This window comes from Erpetoichthys calabaricus, chromosome 3 (assembly GCF_900747795.2).
Source record: "Erpetoichthys calabaricus chromosome 3, fErpCal1.3, whole genome shotgun sequence".
NCBI lineage: Eukaryota > Metazoa > Chordata > Cladistia > Polypteriformes > Polypteridae > Erpetoichthys > Erpetoichthys calabaricus.
In genome coordinates, this window is record NC_041396.2 from 120,960,336 (window position 1) to 120,981,077 (window position 20,742).

At 36.3% G+C, this 20,742-nt stretch overlaps 1 protein-coding gene across 1 annotated transcript in view; it reads right to left on the reverse strand.

The window, feature by feature from the left end:
- Positions 1 to 19,365, reverse strand: part of LOC114649338 (protein cornichon homolog 3) — a 101,620-nt gene extending 82,255 nt beyond the window's left edge. Inside the window, exon 1 of the mRNA XM_051924701.1 lies at positions 18,892 to 19,365. Coding sequence (XP_051780661.1) covers positions 18,892 to 18,972 — 81 coding nt within the window. The 5' untranslated portion in view covers positions 18,973 to 19,365. The remainder of the gene's footprint in view (positions 1 to 18,891) is intronic.
- Positions 19,366 to 20,742: the final 1,377 nt, after the last annotated feature.

The following is a 20,742-nucleotide window of genomic DNA, read 5'->3' on the forward strand; positions in this document are numbered from 1 at the left end:
TCACGTGAACTAAAAACAAGGAAGACATTTACAGCATGAGTCACACGCGGGAACGAAGGTAAATTACGTTAATTTTTGACTGTCTTTTAATACTGTGTGAGCATACATATTAACACATGTGCAATTAAACGTGTGCATTTACGGGGTGATTTCTCAGGCTTAAAAGCTCACCTTTTATCAAACGCGGGAAGAAAGGTAACTGACGTTGTTCACTGTCTTTTAATACTGTGTAACCATACATATTAACACATGTCCAATTAAACGTGTGCATTTACGGGGTGATTTCTCAGGCTTAAAAGCTCGCCTTTTACTAAAAAGGTAAATGCAAAACTATTTTCAATCAGTTTATTGAAACGCTCCCGTTAAGGATTGCAATAACATATTCGCGAGATAAAAGAACGAAGTAGGGGGAAATGGAGGAACAGCCGCAAACAGCGAACAGCAAAAAATTAATTAAACAATTGAGAACGGAGCGAGTTAAGCATACAAGCATGTTCATAAGGGAAACAAAGCACGGTGTAAAACGTAACTTTAAATTAAGTTAATAGAAACGCTCCCGCTGCGGATTGCAATAACATATTCGCGAGATAAAAGTTTCATGAGAAGACACGAGGTATAAACGAAGCACATGCCGTGGCGCAACGTTAGGGGCAACAGTTTCAACCATTCTATGATCTGCTTCTCGCAACTGAAAGACGGCACATGGCGGATGTTAGCCGACTTGCTGACCGCAACGTTAGGGGCTTCAACTATGCCGCTGACGCAACATGTCAGTGCCAACACTTTGCAGACTGTACTTAAAAGACACGCCCTCCTCACTGGACAGTTTCAAACACCAATCAAACTAACGATGACATCAAGTATTACCCAATCAAAAGTAGGAAAGGAGGCATCTTCATAAAATGCGTGTGGGATAATTTGCATGAGACGCTGCTTTAAAAAAAAAATGATAAAAAAAATACGGGATAAATCCCGTCCAGTATTGATTCAAAACGGGACGCGCAATTTCATTCTCAAACGCGGCACGATTCCGTATTTTAAAGGACGGGTGGCAACCCTACAGTGCCAGGTAACCACCCATACAATCAGATTGTGATTCAGACTAGGAATGCAATGAATGTAATTACCCCGATCTACATACAAGGCGAAAGTCTTGCAACATTCAAAGATGATGGTTTGGGATAATTAGTACTTATTAAGTACAACATTGAACATAAAACAGCTTATGAAGCCTTGAACCGAAAAAAGCAAGATCTCAGAGATCGTAAAAAAAAAAAAGGAGGTAATGTCGTTTTACTCGCTGTACATTTTACTCAAACATTACCAGTTATTCCACGAGGGAGACCAGCAGATGAACTCAACGCATGTTTAAAATCCATGCTTCTCCCACGGTCGGTTATATGTCGCGTGTTCTCGGGTAGGTACACCAAAAAATTTATACATTTAAGCATGTAATGGGCAAAGAAAAAATGAGGTATACCCGAAGGCACTGCAGTAGTACTCAATGTAACTTTACTTCTTAAATGTTAATGTTTTACTGTTTAATAATTTATACGCTTCTTATATATTGTTCAAATTCTTTTATGAAAATACCAGTGACAGCGCAATGCATGATAACATGGAGTGAATACACCATACGCATCTGCCCACGGCCGCCCTGGTGCGCGCAGATAGGAGTTGATTCTAAAATAAAATAAACATAAAAAGAGTAATACATTCATCACCCATAAAGCGGATAGCAGACGTGACGTATTATATGTGTACCACATTTCAAGTCAATACGTGAAACGGTTTGCAAGCTACATGTGATTTAAAATCCTGGACAGGCCAACGAAAAGCCACGGTAGCAAATTATTGAAGAAGATTTTACTGTTTAATAATTTATATTTATATGAAATGTGCTTCTTATATATTACTTCATATTCTCATATGATAATGATGTTAATGTTGTTTATATTGATTTCTATGTTATTGTAAGTGCATCTATGTGTGTATATGTATGTATGTATGTGTATGTATATATATATATATATATATATATATATATATATATATATATATATATATATATATATATATATATATATATATATATATTAAAAATATATATATAAAAAATATATGTGTATATGTATATATAATATATCTGTATATGTGTGTATATGTGTGTGTATATGTGTATATGTATATATATATGACAGCAACACTCATAACAATGACAACACAATTACATTGACAATCATGTTACGTTATTTTTAAAATGTTTCCTTTACTTTTTCATTACCTCTTTAACACACTACTTCTCCGCTGCGAAGCGCGGGTATTTTGCTAGTGTGAAATATATGGTTACCGACGAATTATAATATTTTCTTAATTTTTTGGGTATGGGTTTGGCTAGGACCTCTGGCCAAACGCACGAATGGGTCCGCTGGACCCACCTTGGCCGGATAAACCATGCAATTCAAAAGACCTGCAGGTTTGTTTCTCTCCATCTACCCTCCAGTTTTTGACAGTCTAATTTAAGAGATTGAGTGCTCTAATTAATCCCAGGTGAGTTTCTGTGTGCTTTGCTCACTTTTGTTTCAGGGGGAGCAACAGTATTTAGCATTTCTCTCAAGGTCACATTATAATTTGATGTTAGCTGGTCTATATTATTTTCCATGATTACACTTGACTTACTCAAAATATTTGGAAATTTTGAAGCAGAGTTACAATCTAGATGTCTCACTGTCTTTGTTTTTAATCATTGAATGGATTGATAAGGGCAGAACCAAATCAAACATAATTTAAGTAGTGATCAGAAATAATTTAATGGATACGTACATTTTTAATTTCAATTATGTAAGTTATAATTACATTGAATGTATGGTTATGATTATGAGTTGGACCTTTGACAATCTGACAAAATCCTACTAAAACATTTGCTAAAAGTGTCAGTTCCAATATATATTTTCAATTTTAATTTGAATTAAATTAGATGGGCATCCCTTGGGCTCCCCAAAGTGTTATTACAGCTGCTCCCAAAATAGCTGCACATATATCTATGGGTTTTGTCACAGATGCACCATCTTCCAAAGGCCTCAATACTATTCTTGTAGTAGTGAACAGATTTTCAAAATATGCTCACTTTATCCCTATGAAAAGGTTATCTTCAACAAGAGCTCTTTGTGGATATATTCCTAGAAAGAATAGTAATTTTATATCAAATTTCAACATGCATAATTTTAGATTGTGGACCCTTATTTATTTCCCGTTTCTGGAAGGTATTATGTCAGAAATTGGTATTCTTTGAGAACCTAAATTCAGAATATCATCTAGAGGCTAAAAGACAGACCGTAAGGGTTAAACATGATCTTGAATAATAACTTCAATGTGCAATCAATTTAGATCAAGACAATTTTGAAAATGTTCTACCCTTGGCAGAGTGTTCTAGGAATGTCTGGATGCATTCTGATTTGAAAATGTCATCATTTGAATACCTACTATGTAGTTTTCACACTAGACTGCTAGATCCACCTTCATCTACATCCTAAGTGCCTAACGTTACCAATTATTTCAAGCAACTCCATACAGCTTAGAAGGATATAAAACAGACTAGTTTATTAGCTAGACTTTATTCTAACATGAAACCTATTATTGCTCCCATCCTTAAAGCATTTCACAAAGTGTAGGAGGGAGTGATGGCTCTGAGGCTAAGGATCTGTGCTAGTATGCAGAAGGTTGCCAGTTCAAATCCCCGTTACTGCCAAAAGAGATCCTACTCCTTAACCTGTAATTGCTCCAGGGGTGCTGTACAATGGCTGACCCTGCGCTCTGTCCCCAAAGGGTATGCAAAAACTAACAAATTCCTAATACAAGAAATTGTATAAGGCAAAATAAAGAACAAACAAAAAAAAGTGTAGTGACTCATATGTGTCATTCATTTACGGATTCCATCCTCTAGTCCCTAGATTCATTGATCCCAATGTTATTAGGAAACAGATTCTGGATTTCCCACAGCTGGCTTCTCCTTGCACACAGACATGGAAAGTCATAAACCAAGACAGACTAGGGCGAATGAGGACTCACAACAAGTTCATGCAAAACACTGCAAAGTGCATTTATTCAATCAAGACAGTGTCCAAGCGATAAATAAAGTGTAGTGTCTTTTTAATTAAACAAATGATCCATTTAAAACAAGTGTGTCTTCTTAGTGGGAATAAAAACCAGTTCATAAATATTTAACACATAATCCAAGGGATAAAAAGTGGAATTAAAACCAAAATAAAATCAGGGCTTGTCTCTCTCTTCTGAGTTTTGGTACCTCTCTAAAATATCTCAATCCCAGCTTACCCAACAGGTATCTGAGAAACCAGAAAGCATGGTCAACCATTTTATGGCTCTTGTCACGACCACCATCCATTGGTGTCCATTGGGATCAAAACTGAGCCCAGCTCCGTCTTCCTTTCACCATTTTCAGCATCTGCAGGATCCGTAGGAGCCCTCTGGTTCTCCTGCTCCCCAGATGCTCACAGTGGGGCCAACATCCAAATTTCAAGCCTCCTGTCCATCTCACCATGTCGCATGCCAGATTTTCTTAAAACTTTCTCTCTATCTTTTGTCAACCAAAACACTCCATTTGTTTTTGTTTTTTTTTTTCCTTTTACATTTGATTTCTTCCTTTTTCCTCTCTCCTCTTCACTGCTGTACACACACTCTTCCACCAGAAATTAGCTAAATTGTTTTTATTTTAAAAACAAACACATACTGCCATGGACCCATTACTCGATTCTCCACAGGAATGGGTAAGTCCAGTTTCTTACTGTTTAGCTTACCTATCCACTTTAAGATTCACTCTACATTTCATGTTTCATGAGTAAATTACAGCCCTTATTACTCTTCTTTTTCTTCCTCTCTACACAAGCCAATAGACAGTTCTGAGGAATAATAGGTACAGTCTATCTTGGAATCTAGACAAAGGGGTGCATTAGTGAAATACCTGATGCATTGGATGGACCTAGTATGATTCACGTCACACACTCAATCTTTTTTCTTGTTTTCATGCCAGATTTCCTTAGAAGCTAGATGGGCACTGTTATGCACTGATATGCACTGTTGACAGTTATGTCATGAATTGATTTGTTTAAAACTTTTTATACATGTTATTTTATTAAATGATAATAATTCTTTAAATTTATATAGCACTTTTCTCACTACTCAAAGCGTTCTCCACACAGGAACCGATTCCACAATCTCTTTACTAAAAAGCAGCAGCACTGTGGCATATTCATACAGTCCTTTTAGGGGTTTTTCAAGGTAAGGAATCTAATTTTGTGGTCAGTTCATTGAAACATGGTTTATCTTTTGTGTTGTTAACTATTTTGCACTGTCTTTACTGCCATTTTGTTTTTTTTAAAGGCATTGCTGTTAATTTATCAAATCTTTAGTGTTGTTAGAGGCAATTTCTTGAGGGTTGTGACCTCCTAATTAAAAGCTACAGGTTAAAATGTTGTCCTTTTGAACATTGAATTTGTGGGGAAAAAACCCTTTTGGTCAAATGAATTTCTTCTCAAAAGTAACTTCTCAATAGTCTTTTTGGTGATGAACCTTTGGTTGTTTGGATGACTTTTTTGCTTCTTACTTCAAATCTGATGCATGACATTTTGATTTCTCAATTTCCACCAATTTTTGCCTTCTGAATACATCTTATCTGCTGCTTCTACTTAAAAACTTGCTAGTCCTCACTAGCATAACACTCACCAAGAAGAAACTGTATTTTAACTGTTGTGACATAGAGCACAAACATAGCAAAATGGGTGTGAGACCTATAATAAACGAAGACCATGACGGTAATGCCACAACCTAACCAGCATGCCCAAAAAGGCTCACTTTAAATTCAGCTAATTTCACTACACTTACCTGAGTGCCTCCAGTCCAACAGGCCCCAACCAAGAAGAGCTAGCAACCTAGTAAAGTCACAAAATATACAGTAGCAAAAAGCCCCACGAGAGAGGATGATGGGCACACAAAGAATCTTTATAATTTGAGGATTTATTACAGTAAGATTTATTACCAAAATTTAGGAAATTATAAGAAAATGCTCAAAAATAGACACAAACATTGCTTAAAAGGCAATTCTACAGCAAACAAATTCAAAGCCGTAATCGAAAACAAAAAACCAAGTCAAGCTATTTATTTATACTGTATAGCACATTTAAAAACAACAGGAGCTGACCAAAAAAAATGAATACCGAATACTATGTACACAGTAAAATATATGAATTAAATAACATAAATAATATAGCAGAATATAAAATATATAAATAGCATGAAAACATGCATACAATAAGTAAGGAAATTAAAGTTATAGTAAATGTAATACAATGAACTACATAATAAGAAGAAGTGGGTAGGAGTTATTAAAATGAGATTAAAAGTAACATATTAGTGGATTTGACAAAAACTCTAGCAGTACCTCAAGCTGAAATGAAAGCAAGAGAAAAAAAGAAGTTTTTTAATTTAGATTTAAACTCATCAATTGTATGGCAAGACTTAATGTTGAATGGGAGACTATTCCAAAGCCTAGGGGCAGCTACTGAGAAAGCCCAGTCACCTTTTGTTTTGAGACGTGAGTGAGGAATAGAGGGGTGCTGTTGGGAGGATGACCTAAGAGACCAGGGACCTGAATAAGGAAATAGCAGATCCAAAATGTATTGAGGGGCTAATTCTTTAAGTGCTGTAAAAGTAAATAGCAAAATTTTTAAATAACTCTCTATTTCACAGGTAACGAGTGCAAATGTGCTAGAACAGGAGTGATATGCTGTCTTTTCTTTGTTCCAGTTAAAAGTCTATCAGCTTCATTTTGAATCATTTAAAGTCTAGAAACTGTGGAATGGGACAGCCCCGTTTACAGTACATTACAGTAGTCAAGCCAGGAGGTAATAAAAGCATGCATAACTATTTCCAGGTCCTTATGAGATAAAATCAGTTTAACTTGGCTATAGTTGTAATATGATAAAAGCTGAACTTTACAATACTTGTGACTTGTTTAATAAAATTCAATGAAGCATCCAAAAACACAGGTTTTTAACTTCATTATGCAAATTTATGGACAGTGGACCAAGTGCTCTACTAAGGCTAGTGACAGAGTTTGGGGGTTGGGTTTGGTCAAATAAAATTATTTCAGTTTTGTTTTCATTTAGTTGAAGGAAGTTCCTTGCTATCCAGCATTTAATATCATATCTAAGCAATTGAACAGGTTTTTCAAAGAGCAGGCACTATCAGCTGTAACCGGAAGGTAAAACTATGTGTCATTTGCATAACAAAGATATGAAAAAAAATATTATTTGAAGACAGAGCAAAGGGGTAGCATGTACAGTGAAAATAAAAGAGGCTCTAAAATCGAACCTTGGGGAATGCCACATTTAATGGGAGTGGAATCAGGAACAGTTATCTATTCTGACTGAGAAGCTTCTTTCTCTCAGGTAGGTAAAAAAACATTTTAACACTGAGCCTTGCAAACCAACTTCTGTCTCCAAGCATTTTAAAAGAATGACATGGGCGATTGTTTCAAAAGCTGTGCTAAGATCAAGAAGAACTAAAACTGCACAAGAACCAAAATTGCAAGTGAGAATAATGTCATTCTGTACCTTCAGCAGGACAAATTCTGTGTTTACAATACTCTTAAAGCCATAGTGAAATTTGTCAAAGATGTTAAACGTGTTCAAGTAAGAGGAGATCTGGGAGAATACAATTTTTTCCAATATCTTCGAAATAAATGGTAGCATAAAGATTGGCCTGTAATCACTGGGGTCTAGGCTAGGTTTCTTGAATAGAGGTTGAACAATTGCACATTTAAAACAGGAAGTTACGACACCACTAGTTAATGAACTATTAATTATAGCTAAAATAAAGGGAAGATTGTAATAAAAAACCTCCTTAAAAGACATGTATAATGTCTAATGGGCAGCAAGTGGTAGCTTGAAGATTGGCCTGTAATCACTGGTGTCTAGGCTAGGTTTCTTGAATAGAGGTTGAACAATTGCACATTTAAAACTGGAAGTTACGACACCACTAGTTAATGAACTATTAATTATAGCTAAAATAAAGGGAAGATTGTAATAAAAAACCTCCTTAAAAGACATGTATAATGTCTAATAGGCAGCAAGTGGTATTCATTTGTGAGACCAACTCGGACTGCTGAGCAGGCGACACTGGCTGAAAGTGCTGCAAGTAACTGATTGGATGATGTGTCTCTAAGGAATCCACGTCTGGGGGTGAAATGTTAAATCTCATTTTGTTAACTTTGTCAATGAAGAAATTTAAAATCGTCTTACAGGTTTCAGCAGTAGAAACAAAAGGATCACCAGGAGGATTTAAGATGGAATTAATTGCACTGAATAATAATTTCGATCTGTGAGCATTTTTATTGATTAATTCAGTGTAATATTGTGCATTAGCTGTTTAACAGAACTTTGGTAAAGCTTTAAACAATCTCTTAAAATTTCATATGAGACCTGAAGTTTGTCTCTTTTCCACTTATGCCCTGTCCTTTTTGCAATCTCATCAAAGAGCATGGGTGAAGTCATTCAGCCAGTGGGTGCCAACATTGTTTTCCTTGGGTCTTTTTAGTTTTAAAGGATCTATACAATCCAAAGTGTGAGTAAGATGAATTGAAAAGAGAGACTAATTTCTCAGTATCACTGCATGAGAGTAGGGTATCTGAGACATGAGGTAAGTGAGTTAGCATAAATGTATTAGTAAAATGAGTGGCTGCAGTGGAATTTATTGAATGGATGGGGGCATTGGCATGGGGCAGGGAGAAGGTGGGAAGGGGACACAATAACGTTGATTCAAGCACAACCATAAAATGATCAGAGACACCGGAATCAATAACTTTGAGTTTAAAGACAGAGAAACCAGATGATAACACAAGATCTAGTGTATGACCCTTCTGATGTGTTAGCTGACTGGATAAGATTAAAAGAATCCACAATGCATAAAAACTCATTCACCATAGGCTTTGGTGGACAGCAGATATGGATGTTAAAATCCCCTACAATCAACAGTCTATCAGAGCGAGAAGCTGTAAAAGACGGAAAATGAGAAAACTCTTGAATGAAACTATCTAGGTGGTCTATACACCAATGCACAAAGGACAGGTGTAGTAACATTAATCATCATGAGTTGCTCCTCAAAAGACAAACATCGACCAGCAAAAATCTAAATTTAAAATAGTTTTTAAAAATGGTGGCTAAGCCGCCTCCATGACCAGTAATCTTAGGGGAATTTAATAAGCTGCAACATTGAAGACTGAGATCATCAAGTGAAGTAAGGCCAGCAACATTAAGCTAAGTCTCAGTTACAAATCAAAAATCCATCTGATGAGATGTAAAATGGTCATTGAAAATAAAAGTCTTGTGAGCATTTATTAGAATAAATCTGACTGGTGGGGACTCCGGTATATTCTGTGCAATCTGTTCTTATATTCTGTGCAATCTGTTCTGACAACGTTATAGCAGAAAATTTTAACATACAGAGATCTGTAGCATTTGCTGGACCACATAAAACAAAAGATAATTTGAGAAGTCTTTTACTGATGAAAACAGGGATGGAATAATGCAGTGGGATGGACCTGTTAATTGTAGGTAGTCACTCATATGAACAATTCCTAGTGGCATACAGAATATTATTGAACAAGCCTAATCTACTAGGATGAATCTCATCATTTAAAAAAAAAGTGCTGCATTCCCAAAACATTAAAATTGCTGATAAAACAAAAATTCATCATTTTACTTTGTGTCAGGAGCCATTCATTCAAACTAAAAAGGCTACTTAAACGACCATACCCACGGCGCAGAGTAATATTAGGATGTGAAATAAAAATGTTTTTATCAGTCATTTTCAAAAACTCAAAAAGTGAGGTAAAATCATCTTTTATGATTTCTGATTGTTTCCAATCAGTGTCATTTGATCCTATATGAACAACAACCTTCATGACAAAAGTATATTTGTTTAGCAGGCTTGGGATTTCAGATATTATGTTATATATTTTGTCCCAGGGAAAACTGACAGTTATAATCCACTTTGATTTAATTTCCCTGCTTATGGAGTGGCCGATTAACAGTGTTGTTGGAAGTCTATAAGAAGACTGGGGGGACCGTGTGTGGCATTACAACCTGGCCTGTAGCCCAAGAGGTATGGAGGTACCTGCTTGCTGTCTCCAGTGGCCTGTAGATCCTGATTGTATGGCTGGCTTCATTCTTCATGATTGAGTCTGAGCCAGCACCGAAAGAGGAAGATGAGAAAAGCCAATGAGCAGAGGATATTCTTGTTCACTCAGGACACTGAGTGTAATTCCAGTGTAATTTCTGATGGTGGTGAAGCATTATAACGCTTATGCTGTCAACCTCTGACCTCAGAGTAGAGCTGGCTGATACCTTGGGCTTAGCTCCTAGTTTGGCCCAGGGATCCATCGATTTAACTGTGACTGCCTCAAAGTATGGGGCAGCCTCAGGGTGAGGAGCGGTGGTGTTTGGGCAAAACAAGACAACAGTGGAGTCAAGCTCACTATCAGCATCTGCAGTGGTGGTACCTGTTGCAACTATGGAGTCAAGAAATTGCTTATCATCCCTGTTCTGATGGAGAAAAGATATTCAGAATCGAAATCAATTTTATTTGCCAGTGCTTAATGTACAGGAATTTGTTTTGGTCAATTTGGAGGTGCTTATAACAGAATACAACATCACATACAAATAACATAAATAGTATCTCTCTGTTATAAAAAAAAATCCTGGAAAGAAAAAGCAGGGCAACGATGCATGATCTTCTCTGAAGTTCTCAGAAGACATTTAAAAGACCCGTGAGACAAAAAGACTGGCCACGGAGCGTCTCGCGGGGACCATAAACATGAGACTTGGTGCCAAGAGATTGTCCCAGGGCCGTCTCGCGGGGTCGTGGAACATAAGATTCTTGCAAGACACGCCCTTCTTATCAAATAAGAGCACGACCAGCAAAACACTCAGTCATTAAAAGGCATGTAGCACACACAGATCCTGTGCTCTCAGCACATATATAGCATATTAGGACAATACATTCTAGATGAAGCGTCAACAACTAAAAGCAAAGAAAAAAAGAGCAGCGCGGAGAAAAGAGACCCAAAAGCGTTGAAGAGAAAAAAAGGCAGATAAGAGATTATGAAAGCAGTGGAATTCGAAAGGCTGAAACAAACGATGGCGCAATACACATACAGAGAAAGGTACAGAATATGAAAGCAGTAAAATTTGAAAGTATTGTAGCGTCCCAGCCAAGATGAAGTCTTTTTTGTTTTAAGTGACTGTTAGGTCCGATTGAGGGAGGGCGGAGTACAGCACGGAAGACTAATAGCGGGGTATTGACTGATGCGGTAAGGGGGGGGGGGGGGCAAGACCCAGGGGGGGGGGGGTTGGAGAGGGAGTTAGAAAGTTGTGTTTGGGGTTACGAAATCGGCAATTGTTCATGTAGAACTTTTGCGACACTTTATTATGTCAGTCGCTACAGTATAAAAAAAAAAAGATAGTAAAGATCACATTAGCGCAAACAGAAGGAAATTAATCATCAGAACCAGGTGTAAATGAAAAAATAGCAGGACAAGTCGAAGTCATAAATAAAAAGCAAAGAGTTGAAAACAAAGTCTTTTCTTTCGCCTTCGCAACTTCATAAACACATTCACAAATGTTGGCGCTAAACATATGCAGAGTAGTATAGAGATTATGAAAACAGTGGAATTTGAAAGGTTCAAAAAAAAAAAAGTATGCACGATACAAATGTGGAGAAAGTTAAAGACTATGAAAGTAGGAAAATTAGAAAGTATTAAAAAAAGAAAGTAAAGATCGCAGTAGTGCAAACAAACAGAAATTATTACTCAAAAAAGGGAAAATAATCACCACAGACCAGGTGTCATTGAAAAAAAAGCAGGACAAAGCAAGATCAGAAATAAAAGACAGAGTAGAAAACAAAGTAAAACGTCATAAAGAGGTTAAAAAAGGGGGCCAAACACATGCAGAGCAGGTTAGAGGTAATCCATCCATCCATTTTCCAACCCGCTGAATCTGAACACAGGGTCACAGGGGTCTGCTGGAGCCAATCCCAGGCAACACTGGGCACAAGGCAGGAACCAATCCCGGGCAGGGTGCCAACCCACCGCAGGACACACAAACACACCCACACCCACAGGCCAATTTAGAATCACCAATCCACCTAACCAGCATGTCTCTGGACTGTGGGAGGAAACTGGAGCACCCGGAGGAAACCCATGCAGACACGGGGAGAACATGCAAACTCCACGCAGGGAGGACCCGGGAAGCGAACCCAGGTCCCCCAACTGCGAGGCAGGTAATGAAAACTGGAATTCAAAAGACAAAAAAAAAAAAACATAGGCGCAAAACACATGTAGAGCAAGATACAGAATATAAAAGCATAAAAAAACGATAGTGTCAAAAAAAGAGAGTAAACATCGCATTAGCACAAAAAAAGAGAAATTATTATTCGGAGAAATAACTAAAAGACAAATAGAGATCGAATATATGGACACAGGTGATATGTCAGAAGTATGTAAATATTGTAAGGCTTTGAAGTTTAAGTCAGAGAATTTCAAAAACGGTGTTTACCTCACATGCATTTATTGGTTACTTTGCAAAAAAAATTATTAACTGCTGATGATGTAGATCGCTTTGTCTGTGCTGAAATTCCAAACAGAGAAACCTATCCTGAATTATGGTACAAAGTCATTAAACACATGTCTCACGGACCTCATTTAAAACATTCAGCATATTGGGACTCGAAAGATGCCAAATATTGCTTTTACATAAGTTCTGAAATAAAAGTGAAACTAATGAAATAGCAACAATTCAAAGAAAAAAAAAATCTTAAAAGTGTGTATCCGGAAAACCAAACACGGGGGTTGGTGAGCGAAGCGAGCAGGGGGAAAAAACCCTAGTAATTTAAAAAGAAAACCTTCATACAAGTTTGCAGAATAGTACAATTATAAAGGAGATGTGCAAATAATGATGTGCAAGTGAAAGTGTGAGTGTGTAGTGTGTATGTACATGTACACGCATACATGTACATATACTGCATGCACACACACATTCTTTCGCCCAGTTCAACAATACTCCAGTCATGACCAAGGTAAAACTCACAGATTGGATGGTGAGAGGTGGCATGTTATATGCACAGAATAATAGTAAATGTTTACGCTGGTCACAGCCAAGAATCAGTATGATGAAAAATAGCAAAATCTAAGAAATCCAAATACAGCAAAAATCACAAAATCCAGAGAATATATCAGAATCACAATGCCAAAGTGTCAACATATGAACGTACCCTCAATGGGCATAGAACAAATTTTTCTGAAATTGTTAAGTCAACTCATGTTTATAGGGCTATCTGAGGTCAACTTATTTTGTTTTGTCTTAAATATCTTAATCTAATGTCTTAATGTTCTTAAATATCTTGCATCGTTAAAGAGACACTCTACCCAAAACTACAAACTCTGGGTATACTTACCAGAAAAAAACACAAAATAAATCAAGAAAATACAATTAAAATTGCACTATTAACAAACTTCTTCACAAACTGAATAATCTTCAACTCCTGACCCTTTCATGCTCTGGCTTAAATAGCCTGAGGGAAGGTTTTGGTTCGGTGATGTGAGAGTGGCCCCCATCTTGTAGTGCTCCACCCACAGGGAACAAGAAACATTGGCAAATTTAAAGAGACAGTTCTTATGTTTTGGATTTTGTTTTTAAAGAAGTTCATAAAGTTTGTACTGCTGATGTATGTATGTATTTTACACTGTAGTTCTGAATTCCCAAATTCTGAATATTTGAAGCAGAGTACAATTTAGATGGAGTGGTGCAGTGGTAGCGCTGCTGCCTCACAGTAAGGAGACCTGGGTTCACTTCCCGGGTCCTCCCTGCATAGAGTTTGCACGTTCTCCCCGTGTCTGCGTGGGTTTCCTCCGGGTGATCCAGTTTCCTCCCACAGTCCAAAGACATGCAGGTTAGGTGCATTGGTGATTCTAATTGTGCTTGGTGTGTGTGTGTCCTGCAATGGGCTGGCACCCTGCCCGGGGTTTGTTCCTGCCTTGCGCCCTGTGTTAGCTGGGTTTGGCTCCAGCCGACACCCGAGACCCTGTGTTAGGATGTAGCGGGTTGGAAAATGACTGACTGACAATTTAGATGTTGCACTGTCTTTGTTTTAATCTGTGAATGTATGGTAAGGGCAGACCCAGATCAAATGTAATTAAGTAGTGATCAGAAATAGCTTAATTTAATGGAGTAATATTTAAATTTTGAATTTCAACTGCGTGAGTAATAATTAAATCCAATGTTTGGTTATGATTATGAGTTGGACCAATCTGACAAAATCCTACTAAACATTCCAAATGTGTCAGTTTCTACATCAGTGTGTACTTTAAAGTCCCCCATCAGCACTTATAATTTATAGCCAACTCAGATAAAAGGTTACCAAATTCAGTCATGAGCAATGAATATTGCCCTGGTGATCTGTAGACTAGCATTATATTTGTGTAGGAATCTGTTTTCATATTTAAAGTGTCTCAGCAGGTGTGAATTTGCCTAAACTTTTAGAAGCACTTCACATTTTGTCACAATGAATTATTCCAAGGCCACCTCCACCATTATGTCTAGATTTATGACGGAATCTGGAATCCATCTGTTGATGCCACAGTTAGGGGAACAGTGTAAGATTTACTAAGCCAGGATTCAGTGAGAGGACCAGAATCAGATTTTGTACTTAATATTATATCATTTAACACAGCAGCTTTACTTCCAAGAGAATGAGTGTTTAATAAAGAACATTTAAAAATGCATGATGTGTCTGAACTGGTGATATATATATATTTTATTTGAATTATTACAGGTGCCTCTGAGGATCTGATTTTATCTCTTAGCCTAATTATGTACCTTCTTTTTTATTTACTGTAAATAAAAATTTACATTTTTATTTATTGACTATAAGAGTACCACATTCATCTGGTAGGCCTATTCATAATGGACTAGCTGTATTAAAGTTTGCCTTTCACTTCTGTTATTCCCTAATATTTGTAATAGCTGAGTAGCTTTGAAGTCTCATTTCATTAAAATGCTCAAGTACAGAAGGAATGAATTAAATATATGGGTACATTTTCAAACTTTTTTTTTTTTTTTGCATGTTAAACTGGCTATAGTTAAACCTTTACTCCAGCACGAATGGCATATCACAATCTCCTTTGGTGTGTAATGTTATTCGCAGAATATATACTTTACCTTTCGTTTTGTCTGTTAAAATTTGCATCGCTTCTCCGTGATCATCAATATACACCTGATTGAATTGTGTATTCTTTGAAATTCAACTTGTCGTTGCTTTAACTGATCCGAGACCACAGATTCTCATAGCGTATGGTCCATTATTGTGTAAATCCACGTTTTGTGCATTGAATGATGCGAATGCGAAAAGACTTTGTTGTCTACTCTTTGCCTTTTATTTCTGACCTCGATTTGTCCTGCTATTTTTTCAATTACACCTGGTTCTGATGATTAATCACCTTTTGTTTGCGGTAATGCTATCTTTTCTATATTCTTTGATACTGTAGCGACTGACATGATAAAGTGTCACAAAAGTTTTACTTGAACAATCGCCGATTTCCTAACCCCAAACACAACTTTCAAGCACCCTCTCCAACCCCTCCTCCCCCGGGTCTCGACCCCCCTATCAATACCCCGCTATCAGTCTTCTGTGCTGTACTCCGCCCTCCCTCAATCGGACCTAACAGTCACTTAAAACCAAAAAGCCCTCAGCCTGGCTGGGACGCTACAATACTTTTGAATTTTACTGCTTTCATATTCTGTAACTTTCTCTGCATATGTATCGTACCATTGTTTGTTTGAGCCTTTCGAATTCCACTGCTTTCATAATCTCTTATCTGCCTTTTTCTCTCTCCAACGCCTTTGGGTCTCTATTCTCCTTATTGTCCTTATACGCTTTATATGTGCTGAGAGCACAGGATATGTGTGTACTATGTGCTTTTACACTATTGAGTGTTTTTTGATGGGTGTGCTCTTATATGATATTTTTTGTAAGTAGGGCGTGTCTTGCAAGAATCTCAAATTCCACATCCCCGTGAGACAGCTCTGGGACAATCTCTTGGCACCAAGTCTCATGTTTACGGTCCCTACGAGACGCTCCGTGGCAAGTCTCTTTGTCTCACGGGTCTTTTAAATGTCTTCCAAGAACTTCCTAGAAGATCACGTATCGTCGCCTTGCTTTTGCTTTCCAGGATTTTTTTTTATAATAGTGTGATATACTTTATTTAACAACCTAGACAAACATGAATGGAGGAGCTACAAGAAAATATCAAATAATATAAATCCTCCTAGTTAAATTAACCAAAAACATATATCTTGTCTTATTTATTTGTTGGACATTGTCTGCTTGTTCCATATGTGCCACCATTTGGTATTGGTATGTATTGAAAGGTATTTCAGTAAAAAACAATTATCTTAAATGTTGTTGGTAAAATTTATTAGCTCGATTTTAACTTCAGAAATATGCTAGATTCAAAAGTCAGATTCATTTTTACATTATTTTTATTTATGTCAACCATATAGATAATACCTCATTGCAATCAAATTAGCAATTACATTAAAATAACTGCTGCCCAACTATCGTACAAATGCATTGAGGTTTAGATGGCTATACTGTATATTAATATGCTGAAATCCAATACTTGTGGTAAATTCACCTTTGAGATTAACAACTGCTTTTTAAGCTTTTATAATCTAGCAGTTATTTAGAATAATGGGCAAGTTTGAAGGGCATAGCTTAAAAATCTCAGATGAAAATAATGAAAACAGGAGATACTAGAGAAAAAATGTAAAACCTTAAAATACAAATATAATGCCATGCACTTGTAGCATATATAACCATTTGAGACTTGCTGCCTTTGGTATACTTGTGTTTTGAACTGTGCCTAATTTTGACCATGCTGGCCTTAATATATAAAGAACAGTAAAATGTTATTTTTATTTTTAGCCTCTGTAAAATTTTATATATATATATATATATATATATATATATATATATATATATATATATATATATATATATATATATATATATAAAATTCCAGATCATTCTTTTATAAATTTATATATTAAAAACACACCTCTTTAAAAACTGTAGTTTAAATGTAATTTTAGCATCAGGTTCTGGAAAACACATATGTGAGCTTACCACGTTTTTTTTTTCTGGGAAATATTCTTGATCACTCTTTTCAAATTTTGCTTCCAAATTACCATTCATATGTGCTCATTACCTTTCATGAAAGACAATTACTTATAGCAACCACTGACAGAAGGGATTAAGATAGATACATATAATGAAAAGTTATATTCCTGAATGGGTCATTCCTAAAGTAGGTTTGTTTAGGCTTTGACTGTTTAAGCACTGGCTGTGTTGTTTAATGTTTTTTGTTGGTGTCACTTGTATTAGTACTCTAAGTCTGCTTATAAACTTGTGACATTGTTGTAAATTTATTGGACTGGTTTTGTATTACGGGAAATGTAGGCATGTTGTTCGGAATAACGATTATAGTTAATGATGTGTTTTTGTTTTTTTTTTTTGGAAATGACGCGCATAGTTTAAAAGGTGTTAATTAATAATAATCTCTCAATAGCGTCCAGCTCGGTTAGGCTAAGACTTAGCTTTGGTCGCTTGCTTACTGTGGACATCGCCTCCAGAATACATACTTGGTCGGCCCAGCGGCAACACCGAAAGCTAACGACGCTCCCTGCTAATCCATTTCCTGAACTCTAGTTCAAGGGTCGCGGTGGCAGGGAAGAGTTTCTTTTAAAAACAGCAAGTAAAACATAAGAACCCGCATGTGGCCAAAGTTATTTACCTAAACTCCCTTTATTCACTGTTTTACGTTTCTTTTAATGTTAAGGATTATGTCTTTTCTCACCTTAATTGCCTTTCCAGATGAAAAAAGACAATAAAGAAAGGTGCAGATAGAGTATCAGATGGTCTGTATTATCAGATACAGGAAAAAAGAAAATTTCGCAAAATGCTAAGGAAACCAATACGTCCATCTGAACAAAACACAAGCCTATTCTAAATTCCATACAAAAGTCAAATATAACGATTCCTGGTTTGCTACAATACGTGTCGAAACAACAAAGTAACATTTTCTTTAATTAATCAAGACCTCATGGACAAGAAAACGCTTCCGTCCAATCTATTGATTTTAATGAAAGTCAAAAATACAAGGAGACATCAGAAACGGGTTTGGTAATGGTTATTTTAAGAATTTCAACACAGAGTTTCCTTATAATGCGTTAAAAAAAACAGTTCATGACAAAATAGTAATAGATCCGCTAAATCAATAATAGTCCGTTAAAAAAGATATACAGAAGCTTTTTAAGAAGTTAAGTGACTGTAATTATCAAACCTACTTAACAGAAACAACAATGGTCGTGGGGGTCTGAAGTTCAGCATCGGATACAAGGAAGAACCAGAGCACGAACCTTCTCCAGAAACTCAACAAAAATTAAAAATGTTTGTTACGATTGTAGTTGAATTAGTATTTATTCTAGTAAAATGCTTCTGAGCAGACCGATCGGGACTCAGATCTGCTAAATGAACTGCTGGTTTGTTCGTCAATCCATCAATTTCTCAAATAGTTAAAGTATTAGGATGTAGAGACAATTAAAGTAGAAGATGCAAAATCCCGCTGCTAGACGTTATTAAAGTTAATTTTACTGTTGTAATTTTTAAATCCAAGATATGTAATGTGTTTAGAGGATAATATAAAAGTAATTACTGACTTCTCCGATTCGATCAATCAAAGAGTCACACTTTACTTTTACTTACGTGCCAAACTGCAAAAAAGATGAGAGCTGCGCAGAGAACCAATGTTAGCATGTAGCAAAAAGCCGCAAAAGTAAAAGCCATAGTTCGCCGGTGTCAAAATGACAGCGATCCCGGTAAAATCTACTGCTTCTTGAGGAAGAAGGAATGGCAATTTACAGTAATCCACCCGTTACATCCAGTGGGACCAGCATTCGCTTGATACTAGCTTTGAGGGGTTGAAAAGATGCGTTTGACACACTCTATGCTATACCTCATGAAGAAAAGGTCACATTTTTGGCTCTTCAAACCCGGAGTGCAATAGCCTTCATGTATGTAAAAAGAGGTAATCTTGTTTTTAAAAGTCATTTACAGCAAAGCTCCGGATAATTTTAAAATGTCTCATTCCGATTGCGAAGTTATTCCAGAAATTTATAAAATGAATCATGCTGAGAAAAAGATGCACATGTAAAAAGCTAGATATTGTGTTATCATTAAACCTTCTGAACTGACTGAACGATGCAGTCTGTAGTTTAAATTATGGGATTATGAACGCAGTTAGGAGCCTTGCTGCATCCAATATCATCTAAAGCCAGCCCCTCCAATTTTTAACCCTTAAATTACCACGACCACGCAATGGAAATCTGGGATGATATTTTATAAATTCTCTTCATGTTAAAGATTAGAGTTTATTTGATGTGTTTTATAGGTAGCAATACTAACATTGGAAGAAATTCAGTGTATATGAATTACACACATTTCAGAACCACCATCCTGGAAGTTTGAGGTACTACTTAATTAAAATTATGTTATATTTATTGGTAATAGTTCAATTTGGTATATACTGTATCAAATATAGGGATTCAAATAACAGCATTAAAAACTGTGTAATTTATTATTGCCTTTCACATTATTTTAGCCTCCATGAGTATTAACTAGGTTGATAGTTTATTGAGTTAATCTGTGCTCATGACAATAATTGACCAATAAACCTATAACATAAAAATCTCTTTCAATTTGGAATTGTTTAAAAAATGGCAGGGGGAGGAGTGGGTCAGTGGAATATGACTAATTTGCATTATTGTCACTTTGTATTATACTGTAACTGACACGACCTCCCTCACTACAGACTCCTTTTGGGAATTTCATTATTTCTTGCGGTATTGATAATTTCATATCAAATTCTGCCATATATTCTTTGAGTAGAATAATAGCTATGGTAATTTGGGGTTTGTCTAATTGACATATCAACATACAAAGGGCAAATAAATTAAAGTGATCATTTAGAAGGGGTGTGTTCCATCAGATTATTTCCAAAAAATGTAATATTATAGGATGACACTGTATTGAAATGTCAAAAAAGTATAGTAATCAAACCTGTTCAACAACAACAACATTTATTTATATAGCATGATTTCATACAAATGAAACTTCTTTACAAAATAAAGAAAGCAAAAATAAAAATAATAATAATAAAATTAGGCAATACTAATTAACAATGAATAAAATCAGGTCTGAAGGCCAGGGAGGACAGAAGAGTTTGAGTTGTGGACAAAGCGAACTTGGACAAAAAAATACCCAAGTAAGACTGGAGCATCCAAGTCTGGCATAGATTTTACAAGGTCTGAGCTTCTTTAGGTGATATCTATATAATTAATATGATTCAGTCCTTTTTATAATGCCATCAGCTGCTCTCATTATCATAAAAGATGTTCAGTCATGAGTGGTCACTGTAAGAAAGGCAGAGCCAATCAAATTTGCATAAAGTGGAAGCAGCTCTGGTGTGTGAATGTGTGTTCAGAAAGTGGCTAGTGTGCAGCAGGAGGCATGAAGCAGTACAGTAAGGCCAAGAGTAGTTATACAGATAGTTATTGT